The sequence below is a fragment of the Lynx rufus genome, unplaced genomic scaffold, assembly GCF_022079265.1.
Source record: "Lynx rufus isolate CCGP_SWC_20201006 ecotype Redwood Valley unplaced genomic scaffold, mLynRuf1.p SCAF_5, whole genome shotgun sequence".
Classification (NCBI taxonomy): domain Eukaryota; kingdom Metazoa; phylum Chordata; class Mammalia; order Carnivora; family Felidae; genus Lynx; species Lynx rufus.
In genome coordinates, this window is record NW_025814867.1 from 45,796,477 (window position 1) to 45,818,559 (window position 22,083).

Sequence of the window (22,083 nt, forward strand, 5' to 3'; positions counted from 1 at the left end):
AAGGCTCTGAACTGTCAGCAAAGAGCCCAGTGTGGCTCCATGTGGGGCTCGGACTCATGAACCGTGAAATCATGACCTGATGAAATCTGACCAAAACCAAGGGTGAGATGCTTAACTGAGACACCCAGGCACCCCTACTTTATTTTATTTTTGGAAAACTAAAAAAAAATTAGAGAGAGCACATATGAGCCTGGGAAAGGCGGAGAGGGGGATAGAGAGAGAGAGAGGCTTAAGTAGGCTCTAACCTCAGTGTGGAGCCTGACAGAGAGGGGCGTAGGGGGAGGAGGAGTGCTCTGTCCCATGACCCTGGTATCATGACCTGACCTGAAATCCAGATACAGATGCTCAAGCTACTGAGCCACCCAGGTGCCTGGGTTTTACTGTCTTTTTAGATTTTTAATCTTTAGAGCAATCTCTCTGCTCTTTTGCTTTTTAATAAAGTCCCCTTGGACTTTGAAAATTGGTTTGTTCTGTATTTGCTAGACTCCATTCTGTGAGATATGTAGTAGGGGCTGCTTTCACATGTTTTTGAGGTAGTTTGGAAGTATTAGCCTAAAGTCTATATTGGAGTTTGGAATTTTGAATTTATATAGGAATATCTAGAATCTTGTTTTGGACATAGATCTGGTTCATGGATCATGAACCAAAATTGGTCGATCCATACTCTGTTTTTTGGGGGGGACACAGGATGACTTATTCAACTTTTTTGGTTTCATTGTTCTATAAAAGGAGGATTCTGGTTTAGTTAACAGAATTTTAGATGAGAATTCCCATAACCTTACTGATTTTTCAAAATATAGTCTAAAGAGTCAGAAGCCTGCAAGGGAAGAATGTGTTTCTAGAATCTTAGAAGGAATGAAAATTAGGTAACATTATTGATGTTTTTCTAAATCCTAGAAAGAATCTTTTACCCTATTCCTACTTACCACCTTTTTAGTGGGAGACATTGGGAAATGTATTACCAAGGCTTATCTTGGCCTTCTAGTCATTTCTCCCTTCCATATGGTTTTTTTCTTTCCATGTAAAGGGCCTGCTAGTCTTTTGTAATACACTAACTCATTACAGAACAAAAAGAGGCAGAGATTTAATGGAAACATGGCTCAAATTGCTCTGTCTTGCCCATATCTTTTCCATGGAGCCAGAACATACAACAAGGATTGTAGTAAAATCTTCAGCAGATCTTACTGTTCGATCTCTCTGTACACAAAAGTCACTCTAATTGTGGCTCACATCCAGTAGTTGAGATTTTTTGCGGAGTATAATTATTACAAACCCTTTAATGTTCCCTTGCCGAGATTGGTATCTTTAGGTCCCTATGCTTGAATTACTGTGTTTAATCTGTCATTTGAAATGATTTGTATCTATCAAGTCTGCTTTAAATAAAGCACTTACCTTTTTCTGGTATGAGAACTTCATGTGTAATGGTTGATTAGAGGGAAGAGATGGTTTGGAGATTGAGTGTGGAGATATGCCTGCATATGACTCCTGACCTCTTATTGATACTCTCCCGTGTGCTGTGCTACTTAGTTTTGGAAATTTTGCTTGAGGCAGTGTTGGGTCACAACCAGAGGCTAGTAACTATAGGGTCATACAGACTGGAATGTGGATTTCTGCCCCTCCAGTTCATACCTTTTTTACTTGGGACAAACAATTAACATAGCTGAATCTGTTTCTTCTTCTGGAAAATAAGGTTCGGGATGGCTACCGTGTAATATAGTAAAGATTAAGTGAGATCATATACAGGATAATTCCTACATTATTTATACCTTGGTTGGTATTAGTAAACAGTAGCTTCTTTTTTCCTGTCCTCGTCCTCTGTTTCTTCCTCCAGGAGGCCAAGTGAGTAAGTGAATGAATGGGAGTGTCTGAATGTAAATTTGGAATGATCAAAAATTGAAAACATTCCTCACCTAAGAAGTCAGAGTAGGTCCATAATGTTTTAGTTGCCCCTAGAAAGCTCCTGGTTTTCCTTTAATGATGAGCTGATCATTACTTGAAACACTCATTATATTTTCTTGACCGTTTTGTCTTCTGAAAAGGAGGAAATTAGAATAGCTTATTGTAGCCTGTCTGACACTGTGGGAAAGTGTAAAAGCTGAGACCAGTATTTGTTGGAGGGGAAAAGAGCTGGTCTCAGGAGGCTTACCATGTTTGGGTTAATGCTTCATTTACTTGCAGTTTAGGCATTTTTGGTTGCAGGAAATTTTAGTTACAGAGTTAAATCGAGTAAGAAGGATAAAAAGTGTTGAGTGTTATATGCCTATATGATGTAAATTTTAATGCACAAAGCCAGTATTTTTAAAAAGCTGTAGAAATATTCAGATATGCATTAGCTAAAATTGTTCATGATGAATGCCACTAAGTACAATCAGATATAAGCATGTAGTGTTTACACTGATTTTTAAAATAAAGATACACATTTTAATTACTATACCCCAAGATGTTACATTTTTGAATTTGGGTTTTATTACAGAAGTGGTAAAAATTCACATTTTTGTCACAGGATTTTTTTTTTAACTAGTTTACCTCCTTACTTTAAGTGTTAAATTCCGTTTCCTTTCTCTTCTCTATTCTTTTTTTCTCTTTTATAGCCGTTCCCTGCGTTCTCAGCTCCCATTCCTATCACTTGGTGTCTTTCCCTCTCCCCCTCCCCCCATCTTCTGTGCTTTTCTCTACACATACTTTTTTTTTTTAATTTTTTTTAACGTTTATTTATTTTTCATACAGAGAGAGACAGAGCATGAACGGGGGAGGGTCAGAGAGAGAGGGAGACACAGAATCTGAAACAGGCTCCAGGCTCTGAGCAGTCAGCACAGAGCCCGACGCGGGGCTCGAACTCACAGACCGCGAGATCATGACCTGAGCCGAAGTCGGACGCTTAACCGACTGAGCCACCCAGGCGCCCCTCTACACATACTTTATACTAGAGTGGGTGGGGTTGCTAGGAATCAGAAACCCAGGTAATGTTAATGTCTGAAATAGCGTACCCATTTTCTGGCTGAAGCTGGATTCTCTTGGTTGCCTGGTTATACCCAGCATGTGTTTGCCCTTCTGCTATGTTTGCTGTTTCACATGGAACACAGTCTGCACTGCAGAGGAAGGGGCCACTCTACTGTTCTTATAAATCCTTGGAGAAAGCTGAGCTAGAGTAACAGCTGTTGTTTTTTCCTCCTTGGAACTCTTGCAAACTGACTTGCCCTTTATGGCAAGATGAGTGTTGCTCCCTCACTGCCCATTACAAATTTGGCTCTGCCCCACCTCCTTCTCAGTGTTAATCACTGACCTCATACATACAGATTCATCATGTTTGGTCTTTCCAGAGCGTTTGATGTTGTTGGCTATTACTTCCTCCTTGAATCTCTCTTGTTCCTTGATTTCCAGTATACCGGATCCCTTGTTGCTCCTTTTAATTCACCCTCCACCTTACACCCTCTAAACTCCCCATTCTGGCATGTCTTCTGTCTGTTCTGTACATAACACTTGTGTAGCATGGCCCCCGGGGTGCTCAACTCATTCTTTCCATCACTGTCTCAAAAAGATATCCCCTGGCCTTCTAATCTAGCCATGTTTTCAGAGCTGGATCCATATCTTGCCCCCACTGGCTAAATTTATTGACCCTGATCTCTGACACGTTAAATTCATCATACCCAGAGTCTGCTTCTTGTATTTCCTTTAGAATACAACACCTCTTCAGATTCTGTGTCTCCCTCTCTCTGACCCTCCCCCGTTCATGCTCTGTCTCTCTCTGTCTCAAAAATCAATAAACGTTAAAAAAAAAAATTAAAAAAAAAAAAAAAGAATACAACACCTCACTCAACCTAACTATCTTCAGAGCAATGAATCTCAATTGGAAGGGGGTAGGGTGGGGATTATGGGTCCCATTGAAAATACATACTGCTATTAATGAGTACATTTTACATATAATCCCCCTACTCTCAGATGGTCTTGGACTCAAAACCTCTCTCTGAAAATGTCTCTAAGGTCCATGTCAGTTTTTCCCCCCTCAGTTCTTGCCTGCATAGATAGAAGACTTTTTTTAATTGATCTGTCCTCAATTAAAGGCCAGATTGCTCTTCCTTCAATCTGTAATCATCCTACCAGTACTGGTAAATTGATTTTCCTAAAGCACCAGCAAAAAGCATGTAGTTCTTCTCTTCCAAAACCTTCCATGTCTTGTAAAGAAGTCCACATAGTACAGCACGATACCAGAGCGCTCTTCTGTAGGATCCTGTGCTCCATCCCTAGGCTCATCTTCTACGTTCACCTGCTGCAGCCTCTGGCCCCCATGGCCCCTTGTGCTCCGACCATAGCACTGTCCCCACCCCTAGCTGAGCCTTCCTCCAAACTGCTTGGGGTGTAGAGATGTTCCTTTTTGAATGCTATTTTTTCCTTCAAGATCCTGGTCACGGTGTCATCTCATCCAAGCCCTTCCTCAGTTTCACCATTTGGAATTAGCTACCTTTTCCTCTCCATTTTTACGGTGAATTAATCATGTCTCTCATATGGCTTCCACATTCGGCTTCATTGTGGGTTGTGTGCCTGACTGTTGTGTGCTTCCAGAAAGGTAAAGGACCCTGCACTGAAGTATACAATGAAGGAATGACTGACCCAGTGAATCAGTGAACCCACTCTTTGGGATTTTACTTCTCTCAAAAATTCTCAAGTGCCACAGGTGCTAGTGGGACTGAACCACTCAAACCCCTAAAGTTGCGGAAGCATTTGTGTTGAGACCTCCCCCGTCCTCTTCAGGAGCCACCTCGTTACCATCCTCACCGCTAGGGTGTGATATTTAGCTTGTCCTGATGGTGTAGCAGAGCCATGGAGGACTTGTGCCTGAGCCGCCTGCCTGGATCTTGGCCACAGTTCTGCCTCTGCTTGCTGGCAGGTCATGCGCACCATGGGCAAGGTGTCTTCTTGCTTTGTGTGTCAAATTTTTTTTATCTCATTCTCAACAGAAAACCCTATGGTATCTACCTCATAGGATTGAAGTGGGAAAGTGATAATCCTTACAAAGCACATAGCATAGCACCTGGCACATAGCAAGCATTCAGTAATGACTGCAGACTGTCTGTGTAAGGTCCTGGGAAGTTCTTGATCACTTCTAGGTCAGGGCTAATTACCTGGCAGCATCTGGGCTAGTTATGGCCCACACATGAATGTATTGTTTTTGCGGGGTCAAGGAGTGTGGAGGTGGCTGCAGAAGTTTTGAAAAGAGCAGGAAATGTAGGAGACTGGGTTTATCTCTTGAGAACATTAGACTATCTGAGATGGTAAATATAGTGGGTAAGAATATAGGCTCAGAAGCAAGAGTGAATTACAGTCCTAGTCCTGTTCCGTATAAGCTGTGTGACCCCCATGCGAGTTGCTTAACTTCTCTGTTTCTCAACTTCTCTATTTTTAAAACGAAGATAACTATCGCACTTTATAGACTTGCTGGGATTGTTAAATGGGACAGTCTAATGATAGCTCTTGCTTCGTACATAATAAATAGTACTGTGTGCTGCTTTTGTTGCCACTGATGTCCATACTTCTGCTCTTGCTACACTGGGCCGGCAACACTGGGCTTCCAGTCCCTCCTGTGACAACAGTTGCCACTGAGTAGTAGAGGCCCCCATAAGTTGGGCACGACTTTTCAGGTAGCCACATCCTCCCCCATTACCTGTAGCCTTATATCTGCTCTCTTAATGACAATTTTGTCGATGTCTTGTTGACAGATGCCACTCCTGTGCGTTCATGTCCAAGAGGGCTGTGCTGTGAATCAGTGTTTAAGGCAACATGAACCTCAAGGAACATTTAGCACCATAGTTATTAATGTGTGCTCCAGACCAATAGTATCAGTATCCACCGGAAACTTATTCTCAGGCCTCACCCCAGACCTACTGAATCAGAAACTCTAGGGGTGCACCTAGCAATCTGTGTGTTAAGAATCCCTCTGGCTGGTTCTGATACCCACTGCAGTTTAAGAACTACAGATGTAACACATGAGTCGTATGTCCATATTACTGACGTCCAGTAAAAGTAGTTACATTTAACTTTTTACAGAAGCCCTTGTTTGTGATGTGAGCTCACATGTTATGTTAAAGCTCGCTACTTACTTTTTTTTCTTTTTGCTCTTTTTTCTGTCATTAATGGCTGTGGTAGAGCATCTCATTCTGTAAGTATTCTAGAATTTGGTATTTGTGATTGCTAGTTTGGGAATTTCTTTTCAAATAGTTGCTTTGTATTTTGTGAGTATTTTTTTTTAATGTTTATTTATTTTTGAGAGAGAAAGAGAGAGAACAAGGCAGGGAGAGGCAGAGAGAGAGGAGACACAGAGTCCAAAGCAGGCTTCAGGCTACAACCTGTCAGCACAGAGCCTGACCTGGGGTTTGAACCCACGAATGGTGAGATCATGACCTGAGTTGAAGTTGGATGCTTAACCAACTGAGCCACCCAGGTGCCCCTGTGAGTGTGATTTAAAGGTGACTCTAATATTCCTGTCTTCCAAGTTCTTTGTAGATTATTTCATTCTTCACATCAGGTACCCAGCTTTTGACTGTAATGTTATTATAGTAGAATTAAATATTTGTATTTAGGGAAGTCATAATTTTGAAATTTTATCCTGAAAGATCTTTCTAAAAATTGTGTGTAGTATCAAGATGCAGTTACTTATAATACATTATTAGAGTCTACATGTGATTGTGTAATGTACTCAGTAAAGGTAATGTAGATTTGGTAACATCTGAAAGTTATTATGATTTAATTATTTTATTTGAGAGAATGAAAATCAGACATTAAGAGTATTTTCTAAAGGAGTTTTGGAGATTGTAATATGCTACTGTTAAAAATTTTACTTAACCAAAGCCAACAGCCCATAGCTAAAGCATTTTGTCTGTAACTTTAAAACTGAAATGTTGATAGACATTAGCCCCAAAGCTATACACTTACTGTTTAGTAATCCTGCTTCCTTCATGTTCATTTACTAGTGAACCCCAAAACATCCCACTTCCTGTGTACAGGCTCCTGTGTACATGCTATAGGAAGGCAACTAAGAAAAGCTTGAGTATTCAGTCAATTTATATCATATTTGGAAAAATAAAAATACTGAGAAGTGTCTTTCTCTTCGCTTTTCGAGTATGTGAAAATAAAACCAGTTTGGGTTATTTTATCAAATATTTATTGATTGCTCAATAAGACACAATCCCAGCTGTCAAATGTATACATAGATTATTAAAAGAGTAGGTACATGTGTGGGCAAGTCATTACAAAGCAGTGTGGTAAGTACAGTAATTGAGGTGTGACAACATACGGATGAGGAGGTGATTGGGTTTGAGATGGTGGTGGGAGATCAGATTGCATGGACCAACTGATTGCTCTGCCAGATGAGATTGCATGGACCAACTGATGGCATCTTAGGTTTCAAGGACAGGTAAGAGTTTTCCTGGTGAATCAGAGGAAAATTTACGTGTGCTGTGGCACAGGGGCAAAATGGAGCAAGGTATGTTCTGAGAGTTACAAATGTATATGAGAGTGTAAGGTTTCAGGAATCAATAAGGCCAGAAAGCTGGATAAGTTCCAGGGCCTTGAGGGCTTTTTGGAGCATGAGAAGAGGTCTGGGTTTAACCTTAGGATGATCCTGTTGGAGCCAAGGGTGCATTTAGAGAGCATGACTACCCCTTTGTGCATTTTCTCTAGAAGATACAAATCCGCATCCGTAATTCTAGATAACCACATTTTAGTTTTTTCAACCACAAAAGATTTCAGGAGGAAATGTGGGGGTGAATAATTACTAATAGGTTATCATCCTTTGAAAAACTTCCCAATATGGATGCTTTTCAGTGTGGGTCAGCAGTTCTATCTATAAATGTACAAAGAATGGCACAATGATGACATATTCTATTTAAAACATTTGTTTTTTCAAAATTTTAAAAAATGTTTGTTTTTGAGAGCAAGACCATGAGCGAGGTAGGAGCAGAAAGAGAGACACAATCTGAAGCAGGCTCCAGGCTCTGCACTGTCAGCACAGAGCCCAGTGCGGGGCTCGAACCCATGAACCATGAGATCATGACCTGAGCCAAAGCTGGACTCTTAACCACCTGAGCCGCCCAGGCGCCCCTCTATTGAAAACATTTGTAATTCACAGTCTGCAGGGAGTAATTTGGGAGATACCAAGAAAACCTGACATGTTTTCTGTCTTCAAAACATGTCTTTCTTAAAGAATCCTGACCCTCTTTGGGGGATTCAGTCATGAATATAGGTAACTAGCAAAGGGAAATCTGCAATGAAAGCCCTAATGCATAACCAAACAGTGGGGGAAGTAGTTGCTTTGAACCAGAGGCGTGAAGCAGGAGAATAGAGGTTGTGGCCCAGAAAGGTTTTGCTGTGTTGGTGGCATATTCAGCCACCATTAGAGTGTTGGCTGGGCGGAGGGAGAATTCCAAAGAATATCAATCAGTACAGTATTCTTGCCCTTAAATTATACACACATAAGATGAACGCATCGTACAATAGTACAATATTTTATGTGGCTTAATGGTCTAATGCTACATATGGAATACTGAAACAATGTCAGTACTCTTAATACTGGAAGAGGCTCTTGACAATTAATAAGGAGGAACTCCTTCATCCAGGCTTTCTCAGGGTTTTCTGACCTACTTCAATTCCCCTGATGTTTCGTACCCAATGGCTTCAGCTTTCATCAAAGGACTTTCAAGTTTTTTGGTTTGTTTTTAAACCAGGAAGTATCAACACTTGTGGGATACAGAAGCAGTAGTGTTGTTTGAATTATGTGTGTCAGAGAATGTGAGAAGTGAGAAGGTGTTCTGGAAGGAGGTGTTTAGTAATACAGGTTTATCCATATCTTCTCCAAAATCTCAGTGAGTGTTTGCAAAAAGGTGACCTCTAGTGGCCACTTGCTTTCTGTTGCATTTCTCTCACAGATACTTCACTCTGCTTATGAATTCATCTATGTGCAATTAAAATTTATAGAATCCTTTCTGTACACCAGGATAATAAAAAGCATTTGCTCCATCCTTTTTTCCTTGCTTAAACTTTGTTTCCAAATTGACTTTTGAAATTTTACCTATTAAATATTAGGTAACCAGAATAAAGTTATCAGCCTAGGGTTATATTGTCTGTCTGGATAGTACGATTTTCTTGGGTTGATGACGTGATCTTCCTCCCTCTCATACATGGTAGCCTTTCTGTGAATTTTTTACATAAGAATATGTATATTATGGGATCCATGCAAATGTTAGTTGCTGCCAAAAAGAGGGTTGTTTCTTTAGCTATAAACAATTGATTTTGCAGCCTGCAGTCAGTCTTATTGTTAGTTTGACTGTGAGTGTAGGGAACTCTGGCAAAATGAAATGGAGCAAAACACACAAAGAATACAGCCACAACAACAAACACTTTACCTTCCAGCTTTGTGTTGTGTTTGCTGTCCTTACTTCTGGCCTTTCTGTAAGAGTTGTATACTTTTTTTGCAATCACCACATAAAACAGAAGCATTAGGACAAAAACAGTCCAGAAAATGAACTGGGATATGTAGTTCACCACTTGATGCCATTTCAACCCCAGCGGATCCTTTAAGGAGGCACACTTTTTCACAGATGATGGTGTTGCTTCCTTATTGCTCAAGATTATATTCGGCAGAGAGATGAGGAACAAAAAGAGCCAGACGAAGGTCGAGATCATTTTCGCAAAAGCAGGTTTTTGTACAAAATATTTTCCAAAGGGCCTGATGATCTTCAGGAATCTATCAAAGGCTATGAAGCCTAGCAGTGTGATGCCCACATACATGGCCTCGTAAAAGATGACCGCAGAGAAACGACACACAAAGGCCCTGAGTTGCCAGGGTCCGAGGTGTGAGTCAGAGAGGATTTTAAATGGAAGCGTGAACGTCATTATCAAGTCGGCCACCAAAGTATTTTTGAGGTAGACAATGAAGGTGGAGGAGCTGGGGATGTGAATGAACACCCACAGGGCCAAGGTGTTCAGCAGGATGCCTGTGAAGAAAACGATGGTGTAGATGACTGGGAACACCAGCTGTGCTATCCGTGTGTCCCTGGGGCACCGCTCAGACCCATTGAAGCCCTTTATCACTGTGGTGTTCATGGTTTCCAGGGTCAGCTGTTATAAAGAAACACACACACAAAATCAAATAAGAAGTCATGATTTCCAAGTGCTACTTTTAAAAACAGGCTTTAGGTATATAGCCTATTAACACCTTATATTTATTCACCCCATTCAGTAGATGAGTTGAAAAGGCGCATGTTTCTGGCTACAAATTTTTTCAAACGTGTACTACATTTTTGGTACTTGTCAGTACCATTACTTCTACACCCTTTTGAAATCCAAAGAACAGGTTCTACCTCCTTCACAAGTGCTGCTTTGAACATGGCAATGAAGCAAGACCCATTTAAGAAGTAAAAATCCATGTCAGCTTGCTGTACATTAGATCATTCCTTGTACTCTTAATCTATGGTTTCTAGGATGTTTACCGTAAAGTGGTTTTCCCCCTTGAGTATATTCTGTCTTTCATAAGCAAGCCCGCCCGTAAGAAAAGTTGAAATTCACCTGTGTTTGGAAGGACACTGCGCTCAGTGTCTTCTGATTGAGGCAGCCATCAGTAAGTACAGTCCATGAAGAGCATGTGAGGCAAGTGTTGTTCTGCTTTCTTATGCTGGGTTTCCTTCCTCATTTTCACGTGTGTAATGTAATCAATTAGAACCTCTTCATATTCAAACCTTTGCAAATTATCTAATAGGAAAGCTCTTTTATTTCAAACTTAGGTGATGTTAACCTACTGTGACTTAAATGAATTAGCTTAGAGGCTGTTCTCTTCATATCCTCTCATCTAATAACGTTCTGGCAGTTTATCTTTGCCGTCTACATGGTCAGCGAAATTTTCGAGTACCTCTTGTATATTATAGTAGGTGGCAGAACAATAAATTAGCCCCAGGTTACAACCACACAGAAGAGCAAGAGTTGACTTTAAAATCAGAATCATCATCTGCTCACTTACAGACTGCTTTTCCCAGAAATTTGTGTACAGTTGGCCGGCCTGTTTAATTTTACATGTACCTTAGTTTTTGGTCTTTCTATCTCAGAGAGACAGAGTGATATATTTTCTAAGAGTTCAGGGCTATTAGACCCAGATTTTTTTTTTTTTTTTTTTGGAGGGGGTGGTTAGAATCACAGATCCAGCAAATACTGAGTACTAGGTAATAGACAAATGATTTCATAGCTCTCTCAGTTTCCTCATCTGTGTAATGGGTTTAATGATAGTATATTACCTCATATGTTATTGAGAAGACAAAACGAATATATAGAATTATGCTGGGTATATAGGAAGCACTAAAAAATGTTCACCCCATACTGCATTGGTGAGTGAAGTGCAGATTTAAATGGAGGTATACTATTTCGCTCATTGGAAATCATCTTTCGGAATCTCTCTGTTTAACGTATGCGGAGTGTGGAAGACTCAGGAATTTTATCAACCTTGGGCAAGGTCTATACAATTTATCCTTTAAATGTCTTCAAGTGCAAGGTCTATACAATTTATCCTTTAAATGTCTTCAAGTTTGAAAGGGTGTAATTGCCGCTTTGTTTAGAGACCGTTGTTGTCCATGAACAGAAGTGTGTCCCTGCCAGATAGGTAAAGGGAAAGAGGAAATTAGTGGACCTTATGAGGGGAATGTTGAGTTCTCCATGGTGAGTTTCACTTCATAGTTTCTCCTGCACATTTCACCACAGAGTTGGACCAGACTGTGGGGTTAGATTGAATAACAATTTGGGGATGACTTGGTTTGGGATTCTAAGAATAAAAATTTCATGTCCCACTGGACATTTGAAAATATGAGGCAGTAGGATGCTAGATAATTTTGTTGGAACTGCCCAATCATGGCACAATTTACAACATATAAGTTTGACTCAAATAAATTGTTTCTTGAAGATATTCTGGATTTCATTTATGCGATAGAACATAATTTAAATATACACCTTTATGCTTTTTACTTCAATAGAGGAAAAATAACCAACTGGTTTTACTTTTTATGTAGAGGGATGTGACCTACATAATGAAGTATACATTTCCTGAAATCTCCAAAAACTATTATCTAGATGGAGGTTTGGAATAGTTTCAGTTTAAACAGGGAAATGCTGTACAAAATAATTGCATAATTAGAAAACTGGAAATCACATTTTGGTCAACTTTCAAAATGTCGAAGTGTGGGAAACTCTGAAAAGGGGAACTGACTTAACGCTGCCCATTTCTAGAGTTCTGGAAGTGTATTCTTTTAAATGTGGCAAGTTTCAAAATGTTTGACCATACTAAATATCCCAACAGATCACCCATTCCTATATGCCCATTTGTTTAATATGAAGTCGTTGACTTTTCCTTGATTTACCCTAGTGCTGGTGCCCAGGGGGCAGGGGTGTGTGTCTTTGGTCCTTGATGGCCTGACTGAGAGGAGCACTCTCTCAGGAACCAGAGTGCCTGGTTTCAATTTCTTATAGCTCTACTTTTCTTGTGACTTTGGGCATGATATTTTATGTTCTCTATGAAACCGTTGTCTCCTCTTTACAATGAAAATAAATAATAGTATTTGCTTTGTTGGAATGTTAAGGAAATGAAATGAGTGAAGTTCCACCAAGTGTATAGAATAATGTATGTTAGGTTGTAGGTGTTCTTGTGTTTCTTATTAAATGAAGCTAAAAGTAGAATACCTTTGGTGATAGATCAGAAAAGACAGGTGGGAAGAATCGAAGATGAAACGAAAGGTTCCATAAATCAGAAGCTTGCCAAAATGGGAATAAATTGAATTTAAGATCTTATCAGACTTGCTGAGGACATAGTCAAAACCAATAAAATAAGTATAGCTAGTGATTATACTGCTCAAAGTGATAATGTGATCTTATTTAATTCTTAGAAAAATCCTCAGAGATTGATCCCATTTTGCAGATAAGAAAATTGAGGCACAGCAGTTAAGCAGTTAAGCAGTTTGGTGAAAATCAACCCAAGCCCACTTCAAACCCACATAGTCTGGTTCAGAGGCCATACTCAGAACCTGCCTCATGCTCCCAACTGTCAGCAATCATGGATAGGGTGAACTAGAATTGTTTACTAGATTGTAGAGTTTTTCAGCTGGGTATTACTGATTGATGAGTGAGGAATAACAATCAACTTTAAAGTTTAATGGATTTGTGAAACTTTTTTCCTTACTGTGAGGTATCTGGCTGAAAACATAAATTGGTTCCAAGTAGTATGATCAGCAAAAGAATTAAAGAAGATATAATTAGAAACCTGCCAAATGGCACTAAACTATTTTTTCCATCTGTAGTCTCTTTTGGGATTCTCTTTTGGATCAGAATTAATAGTCTAAAGGTTTCTGTTGATGTGGCTAAGCAGTACCATATAAAATCTGAAAAGATGAGGAAGCATTTATTTTCATTTGGAATGAAAGTCAAAGTGGGAACTCTTACAAGAGCCTGTACTTTCCATCAGACATAGCATGGTATGTTTTCAGATGATAGAAAATTGTTTAAAAAATTCCCCACTGGATGAACTGAAAGCAGAAATAATAAGTTCAAATAAGTTGTGCAGTTTAACATTAAATGTAAAAGTGTCTATAAATAGAGCCAGTATAGAACACCTCTACAGATAACTGGAAACAGGCGATAAGTTCATAGTATTACCTGAAACATGTTCATATCAGTTTCATATTTTTATTATAATATGAAACAATACAAGTTTGAGGAGTTCAAATATAGTCATGTGCATAGGCAAAAGTGAGAATTATCCCCCTTGCATGAACATACCATCGTGTGTGGAAGCATATATTTATATTTGTTGATATATCAGATCTTTGTTTCCTTTCATGATAGTACATGAAGATTTGCCTATTTTTTTTTTTTTAATGTTTATTTTGAGAGAGAGCACGTGCCTCTGCTTGCATGAGCTGGGGAGGGGCAGAGAGAGAAAGAGAAAAGGACAGCTAAAATCTCAAGCAGGCTCCGTGCTGTCAGCAGGGGGCCTGAAGGTGGGGCTAGATCCTAAGACCCTGGGATCAGGAACTGAGCTGAAATCAAGAGTGAGATGCTTAACTGACTGAGCCACTCAGGTGCCCCAATTTACCTATTTTTTTTTAAAGTTTATTTATTTTGGGAGAGAAGGAGAGAGGCAGAGAGAGGGAGTCCCAAGCAAACTCCCTGTTGTCTGTGGGAGCCTGAAGCGGGGCACGAACTCATGAACCATGAGATGACGACGACCTGAGCAGAAATCAAGAGTTGGATGCTTAACCAACTAAGCTACCCAGGCACCCCTAACTAATAAAAAATAAATAAAAAATTATACTATGTAAAGTTACCATAGTTTAGTTAAGGAATTTACTGATTGGCTTTTTTTTTTTTTTTCTCAAAAAGTGTCTCTATTAGGCACAGTACTGTAGGACACACATATATCTGTATATTTTCGTTCAATTCCAACATATTAGTAGTAACTTTCCTAGAGGTGGGATTGCTGGACCAAAGCAAAATGTTGAATGATATTTTCAAATAGCTTTCCAGGAAAATTATACCAATTTACAGTCTCCTTAAGTGGGATTCTTCCAATACTGTTAGAAAAATCTTTTAAATCAAATCTAAACTTAAAGATGAAAAAAAATCCATGTAATTTAAATGTAAATTTATTTGCTTATTAGTGAGGGTACAGATTTTTTCATATTTTTAGTGTCTATTTGTATTTCTCCTGGAAGTTAATTTTTTATATTCTTTTCCCGTTTAAAAAGTCAGGCTGTTTCTATTTATTGACTCGTAAGTGTATTTCTACATATTTAATTCCAACTGGCATCAGTGTATTCTCATTTTGGGCATTACCAATCAATAGTGATCACATAGATCAGGCACTGGAATCTGTAGTTGTTTTCTGAAATAACTAGATGCATGGATGGAGGGTTCTTTTTCTGTGTATTTTCTCCCTGTTTTCAGAGTTCTAGTCCAGGGATTGTCAATTTTCATTTCTCCCTTTCTTATAGAATTTTTTTTTCAATGTTCACCTGTGAGAAAGAGTATGTGAGTGTCCTTGTAAATGGGGGAGGAATAGAGAGAGAGGAGGACAAAGGAACCGTTCCAAGGGGGCTCTGGGCTCTGCACTGATAGTAGAGAGCAATCAATCTTTTCTAAAGAGCCACATAGTAAATATTTAGGTTTTACAGCCATGCAGTCTTCATCACAATTATTCAACCCTGTCATTGCAGCAGGAAAGCAACCTTGGATAAAACCTGAGGGGGTTTGACTGTGTTCTAATAAACCTTACTAGGGACACTGAAACTTGAATTTCATAGAACTTTAATACAATATGAAATTTTATTCTTCTTATTTTCTTCCTGTTGATATTTGAAAATGTGAAAACCGTTCTTAGGTCTCAGGTGGTGGGTTTGGCTTGCAGACTAAAGTTTGCCACACCTGCTTTAGACTGTTTCTGTAAAACCCACTGCCAGAAACTGCCACTAACCGGCAGCCTTAGGACTTGTTAGCTACTAAGGCTATGGGCAAGACTACATTCTGTTGGTCTCATCTTCTGAACTTTACAACTTCTGGACCTGAGAGTACAAAACTTGGGTTTCCTTTTTTTTCTTAATATAAAATCTGGGATTTATTATGTATATTAAAATTCCTAGTGACGTAAAAATAGTGACATGTCCTGTGTATCATGAGTGTTCTGTAAACACATATCTCTCGGTCTGTCTTGAATGGATTCAGTTTGACGTCCAGTGCAGGAGTGTATGCTAAGGTTTTTGAATAAGGAATTCCCAACAAAATGTGACTTAAGATTTTAATGTAAATTTTTCGTATTATATATAAAAACAGAAATGATTCCAAACACTTGACAGTTCTTTTATAAAAATTCTATAATTCTATTTGTGTTCCTGCTTTCTTTCTCTTGTCGAAAATGTCATTTCAGTAAATTAAATTAATCCAAAGGGAAAGTTTATTTGGGAAAGTTTTTGTCCACTCTGCCTTCTCCCAGCAGCTCATGGGGTCGTGGTACCTCGGTGTCAGTTTTAACCCACCCTCTACCCCCTGACTTGGATGGTGGGTCTGCCTTCCATTTTTCCCAAATACAAAATGAGAAGATCAGATTAACTGATCTCCAGGTTCTTTCTAGCTCAGCTCTCGGGCTGTTCTTACAGAACGTGCACCCTTATGCATGTGATATTAGAGTGAATTGCGTTAGCCTGTGTGGCAGGAATGTGGACTAGTAGTATGTGGAATAGGCATCTTCTCTTGGTGCATCTCCAGTGTCATCCAGTGCTTGTGGACACCAGTGCCATGCGAGTAAAAGCAGCCACTTGAGAGTAGATATCATTTAGGAAGTTAAGTGACTTCGATACTGGAATGTAGCTCAGCAGAACTTGGAGGATGTAGATAAAATTGATGAATACTGAAGTTCAGTGACCTTCCTTACACTGAACTTCACTTTTATTTCCTCTCTCATCATATTTTGATACTGCCTTATGTTTGAGAATCATCCCTGATTGATGTAAATAATATCGGCTTCCAAGTGTGTTATATATTTTGTTTACGTTAAAAATAACGACTGTGAAGGGGTGCCTGGGTGGCTCAGTTGGTTGAGTGTCCGTCTTCAGCTCAGGTCTTGATCTCACACGGTTCATGGGTTCGAGCCCCACGTCTGGCTGTATGCTGACAGCTCAGAACCTGGAGCCTGCTTCGGATTATGTGTCTTCCTCTGTTTCTGCCCTTCCCCCACTTGCATTTTGTGTGTGTGTGTGTGTGTGTGTGTGTGTGTGTGTGTGTGTGTGTCTCAAAAATAAGTAAACATTTAAAAAATTAAACAAGGACTGTGGCTTATGTACGATCAGTATGTTATCAATCTGATCTATTTCATTTACTTATGGACTAATTCATGTGATAGGTTACCTTCAGAAGAGACTGCCCAATAACGTCTCATAAAATAGTGTTGGCAGTTACCCTTTATTAAGTGGGTTTGCTGTTTGATGTAGGAGTATGTAAGAGGTGAGGCATGGTATCTAATGTCTTTGAACAAAGAAATTCCAACAAAGTGTGATTTAGAGTTTAATATACATTTTTTTTTACACACAAATGACAAACCAGTAATTACAAACATTTTAACTACTTTTCTGTTACTAGTTATGCTTTGCAACCACATAATCACATTTGTTTTTCTCATTAAAGGAAATATTCATTAACCCAAGTAGTACTTAATTTCTAGAAGCTAGTTAATAAAGGTAAGTGGCAATGGTGGTACTGTACTGAGTAAAATTGTCAAAATATTAATAAAACTGGTTTCTCTAGTATTAAGGAAATACTCAGGATTTTTTGGTTTTAGAATGTCATAAAAGTAACCATTTTAATAACTTTGCTATTTCTGCTCCTTTATTGGAAAGGTATTTTTAAACCTCTATCTTCTTAATGAAAATTTAAAAAAATCAGTCCAATTACCATTTCAATTAGTTTAAATTTCCTAAGATTTTTGCTAATAATTAGAAGTTAGTAGTAACTATTCTTTGTGTGTCCCACTTAAATCTTTATAATGAGTATCACAGTAGGTGAGCATTTGGTTACGGTCTTGGATGTATATACATCTTAGTACAATTTTTGGTCAGAAGATTTTTTATCAGATTTATCATTCTCCCTTAGTTGACTATAACTTGATAGTAACATTGTGCTCAGTAACGTATTTAAAGGATTACAGTAGATATTATATGGTTACCCATTTTGCCAACACTCTACAAATCATGAGTTCTCTGTAGTTTGGCTTGTAACCGTGGTAATTAGATACAGTTTGTTTTCCTACCCATATCTCTATGTTAGGTTTCTTTTCTGTATTTTAAGATAGCTTTTTCATACTGGAAAAGTAAATGAAAATTACTTCTGTAGTTTTCTACTACTTGTTTAAAGAGTCATTGTTACTGACTCAGCTTACTGTTTAGCCAGTATTTTTACACAGTGTTTTCCTTTTGTGTATTCCAACCACTTACAGATTGAAATATTACCTCATTTGGTTTACATTGGAGTCTCTTCACTTGGGTCACCACCATCCTGTTCTTTTTTCCTGTTTTCTTGAGATAGAGATGTTGCAGAATTGGGGCACTTCAGCATACTCATTAAGGAGTTTTTGAAGGACTTGCAAAGGAAAAAGTAGATGAATGGATCCAGGCATGCATTTAAGGAAGTTAACCAAAGGGTGCTCTCTTTAACATAGAACAGAGTATTTTCAGCAGAGCAGTCAAAGACATCCCTGGTCTGGCTCAGGGTATAGGGAATGCGGGCAAAATGGAAAGGAACAAAACAAATAAAAAACACAGCAATGATAATGAAAACTTTGATGTTTACCTTCTTCCTAGGAACTTTGCCTACACCCCTTGTTCTGACATATGACCTGTACAGTTCTTTTGTAATAAGTGTATAACATACAATGACAATTAAAAAATTAATCCAGAAAATGACTTGACAGATGTAATTGACTATTTCATGCCAGACCAGACCAAACTCCGATTTGAGGAACGAGCATTTCTTCACATTCTTTTCTCTTGGCCTCCTGTTGGTCAGAATCATGTTGGGCAAAGAGATCAAGAACATGAATGCCCAGATTACAACGGAGAGAATCTTAGCCCCCAAGAGATTGTTGGGATTGGATGTCTTAAATGGCCTGGTGGTTTTCTGGTAACGATCAATAGTTATCAGTCCCAGGAATGAAATACTAATGTACATTGTAAAATAAAATATGACAGAGGTCACTTGGCATACAAAGGTTCTCAGTGGTCCCGTTCCCAGCTTGGTATCACTGAGGATTTTGAATGGAAAAGTCAGAATCATGAGAAGATCAGAAATGACTGTGTTCTTAAGAAAAATAATAAAGTTGGATTTACTGCGGATTTGAAAGAAAATCCTCATTGCCAGGCTGTTTATGATGAGTCCAACAAAAAAGAGGACGGTATAGAGGAGCGGGAAGAGGACCTGGGTGATTTTGTAATCTCTGGTGCACAGGCTGCCATTCCCAGCCACAGAGGTGAGGTTGTCCATGGCTTGTGCTTCTTCTTAGCTACCTAGGGGAGGAGGGAAGGGATGGTTATTTTCAGTCCCAGACCATTGATTTTGTCTTATCCCTGTAACATTTTTGGACAGCCTTCTCTAAAAATTGGGGTTTCCTATCCTTGTTACAGAAAATTGAACCTTAGAATACTTAATCATGGCAAATCCTCTATCTCCAACAAATAAAATAGTCTGACGTGTATTATGTGAAGGTATGGATGCTTTGTATTTCTCATTTGCTAAATGTTTGTCTCTTAAAGGACATCTTGATCGTACACAAGTGTGCAGATATTTTAACCCATATATATGTCATTTTAGACTTTGCACAGTGTATTAGAAGTTTTTACATACATTTTCTTGAATACTATTCGATACAAAAATAGTAAAAAAAAAAAAAAAATGAAGTGGTCATCAGATGGTGTTCTTCAAAAATAGCCAGGGCATACTTTCTTAGGTATCTAGAGTATATAATTGTAGCTAAAATAAAATATTGGAGCCATGTCCTTGCCTGGTTCTATAGATAATTATACCACAATAGGCGGCTATAAAAGAAAACTAACACTTGACTTGAATACATTATCTGGTATCTGAGTTTTGAAAAAAATTTTTTTAGTTTTTACTTTAGAGAGAGAGCACACAAGCAGGGAAGAAAGGGGATTGAGAGAGAGAGAGAGAGAGAGAGAGAGAGAGCGAGAGCGAGAGCGAGCAGACTCTCAAAATCTCAAGCAGACTCCAAACTCTAGGCTCAGCCTGGAGCCTGATGGGGGGCTACATTTCAGAACCCTGGGATCATGACCTGAGCTGAAATCAAGAGTTAGACCAACTGAGCCACCCAGGCACCCTTAAGTTTTGACATTTGAAATGAAATTTGTAATTTTTTTTTTAAATCACAGGCAAATGCAATTGATTTTCTATGAATATTATTCCTAAATATAAGACATGGTGATGTTAAAAACACACATATCCAAATAAAAGGTTCCATTTGAAATACTTAAACTGTGACAAGTAGAGATAACATTAAATTCTCACAAATTTAATTTTTCATTGTCTAATTATTGAAAGTAAAAGTTTCATATTGTGACAATTACAGCTTCAATTTTCAACACCCCCTCGCCTGTTTAAAAAAACAAAACAAAAACTAAACAAAATCCAGTATTAAATTGATATAGGATCATAGATTTTAATCTTCTTTGCTACTGCTATGTACTCTTATTTGTGCATTCACTGATACTTTTTTTAGAAATTATGCAGTGGGAATGCTAATGTGGCATAGACTATATCTTATTTAATGAGTATTCTTGATATTAAGATTATTATTTCCATCTGTCTGTATTTAAATCTCATTTTAGACTCCAGGTAAAATAAATAAGACCATTTGTATTTTATTTCTGTGCTGCGTGTGTGTGTGTATGCGTATGTGTGTTTAATGAAGAAGTTAATGGTTTTCCTGACACCATTAGTACAGCTTGTATTTTAATTTTTATTCCAAATAAGTTCATGCATTGACATTATTAAAGGTTTCCAATTTTAAGAAAACTTGACAAACATGTACACATTCATCATCATGTAAACACCTGTATTTGTCAAATACTTTTAGATATAAAATTACCTGGTTGTTTTGTTGATTCAGGAGGATTTAAATGTATCCATTAATTGGCAGTTAAGGCAACCTGCGGAGTAGCGTCTGGTATTTTCCTTTTAATGTCTTAGTTTAGTTGTTATAACTCTTTATCTTCTGAGTGTTCATCAGTAAAGTCTTGAGTGTCCTAGAGAAAAAGAGAGAGGAAGAGAGGACTTCACAATCAGAAATTACCTTCCAGTGCCCTGGACTCAAAGCTGTGCAGACACTCTATTTCCGTCTGGCTGTTTTTAGGACTTCTGCTTTTATTTCCCTGAGAAATGTGGGGCAGGATGGGCAAGAATTCATCGTTTAAAATGCAGTTTAAAATCTTGCTTCTGTTTAGTGAGACCTGCCCATAGAGTTTGATACTTTATGAGTTCTTTTGGCTGTTTCCCATGTACACAGTAAATCCATGTTGAGATCAAGCTTTTCAAAGTCTGCTTCCTGGAGAAGATTGCGAGCTTGCTTTCTCGGATGATTATTTACCTGAAAACATACTGTGCTCAAGCTGGGTGATATATTGCCTTTTAACAAGTAATTACATTAACTCAAAATGTGTGCTTGTTACGGATGTTAAGTCTCTTGCCCCTTGTTTTTTTTTCCTGGCTAATAATGTCATTATTTTAAATCTGTGTTTGATCAAGTCTTCGTACGTGAAACAGTTTCCTCTCATTATAAATTTGAAGATTCCAAAATTACATTAAAAAAGAAAAACAGTTGTATCCATTGCCAGGCTTATTATATAAAGTGTCTTTCAGGCTTTTCTTAAATAGAATTTGAATATAAACAATTATTTTGTAATCTAGCTTTTGGTTGGGCAGAGAATATGTTATTAAATTAAGGGATCTCTGTTTCTCTGTTACCTTTACATAAATGTTTTTGATGCTGTCTCACACACATACAAGATTTGAACTGTAATGTCCCTTTATTTCCAGTAGATCCACTTGGCTTGGTGCCTTTGGTGTGAACGTATGTTTTGGTTACTTCTTTCTTTTGAATTTTGAGTGGGTCTGTCTCTGCGTATGTTAAATAATTTTTAAAATCAATTTTCTTTTTTTTTTCTTTTATTTGAACGTTTATTTATTTTTGAGACAGAGAGAGACAGAGCATGAATGGGGAAGGGTCAGAGAGAGGAAGACACAGAATCTGAAACAGGCTCTAGGCTCTGAGCTGTCAGCACAGAGCCCAACGCGGGGGTCGAACTCGTGGACCGCGAGATCATGACCTGAGCCGAAGTTGGCCGCTTAACCGACTGAGCCACCCAGGCGCCCCCAATTTTCAAAGTGCAGAACAGCGGCCCAGCATTGCCTAGGAAGTTGTGACAAATGCGCATGCTTGGACTTAGCCAACCTAGTTCCATTGAATCAGAAACTCTGGTTGCACCCCTTAGCTATACTTTAAAGAAC

The 22,083-nt window shown here is 38.5% G+C and overlaps 3 protein-coding genes across 5 annotated transcripts in view; 1 reads left to right on the forward strand and 2 right to left on the reverse strand.

Annotated features, from left to right (window-relative positions):
- The window catches only part of MED12L (mediator complex subunit 12L), a 336,181-nt gene that overhangs the window by 226,418 nt on the left and 87,680 nt on the right, over nt 1–22,083 (forward strand). The gene's annotated exons all lie outside the window — the stretch shown is intronic.
- P2RY13 (purinergic receptor P2Y13) lies at nt 8,404–10,696 on the reverse strand. The gene is given in 3 exon segments (XM_047100062.1): nt 8,404–10,110; nt 10,558–10,611; nt 10,613–10,696. Coding segments are annotated over 3 exon segments (1,140 nt in total). The 5' UTR covers nt 10,682–10,696; the 3' UTR covers nt 8,404–9,093.
- Nucleotides 17,064–22,083, reverse strand: part of P2RY12 (purinergic receptor P2Y12) — a 32,562-nt gene continuing 27,542 nt past the window's right edge. For all 3 annotated transcript variants that reach the window (XM_047100069.1, XM_047100070.1, XM_047100067.1), the window contains exons 2-3: nt 20,666–20,822; nt 17,064–19,070 (exon numbers count right to left, since the gene is read on the reverse strand). In XM_047100069.1, coding sequence (XP_046956025.1) covers nt 18,028–19,047 — 1,020 coding nt within the window. In that variant the 5' untranslated portion in view covers nt 19,048–19,070; nt 20,666–20,822 and the 3' untranslated portion in view covers nt 17,064–18,027. The remainder of the gene's footprint in view (nt 19,071–20,665; nt 20,823–22,083) is intronic.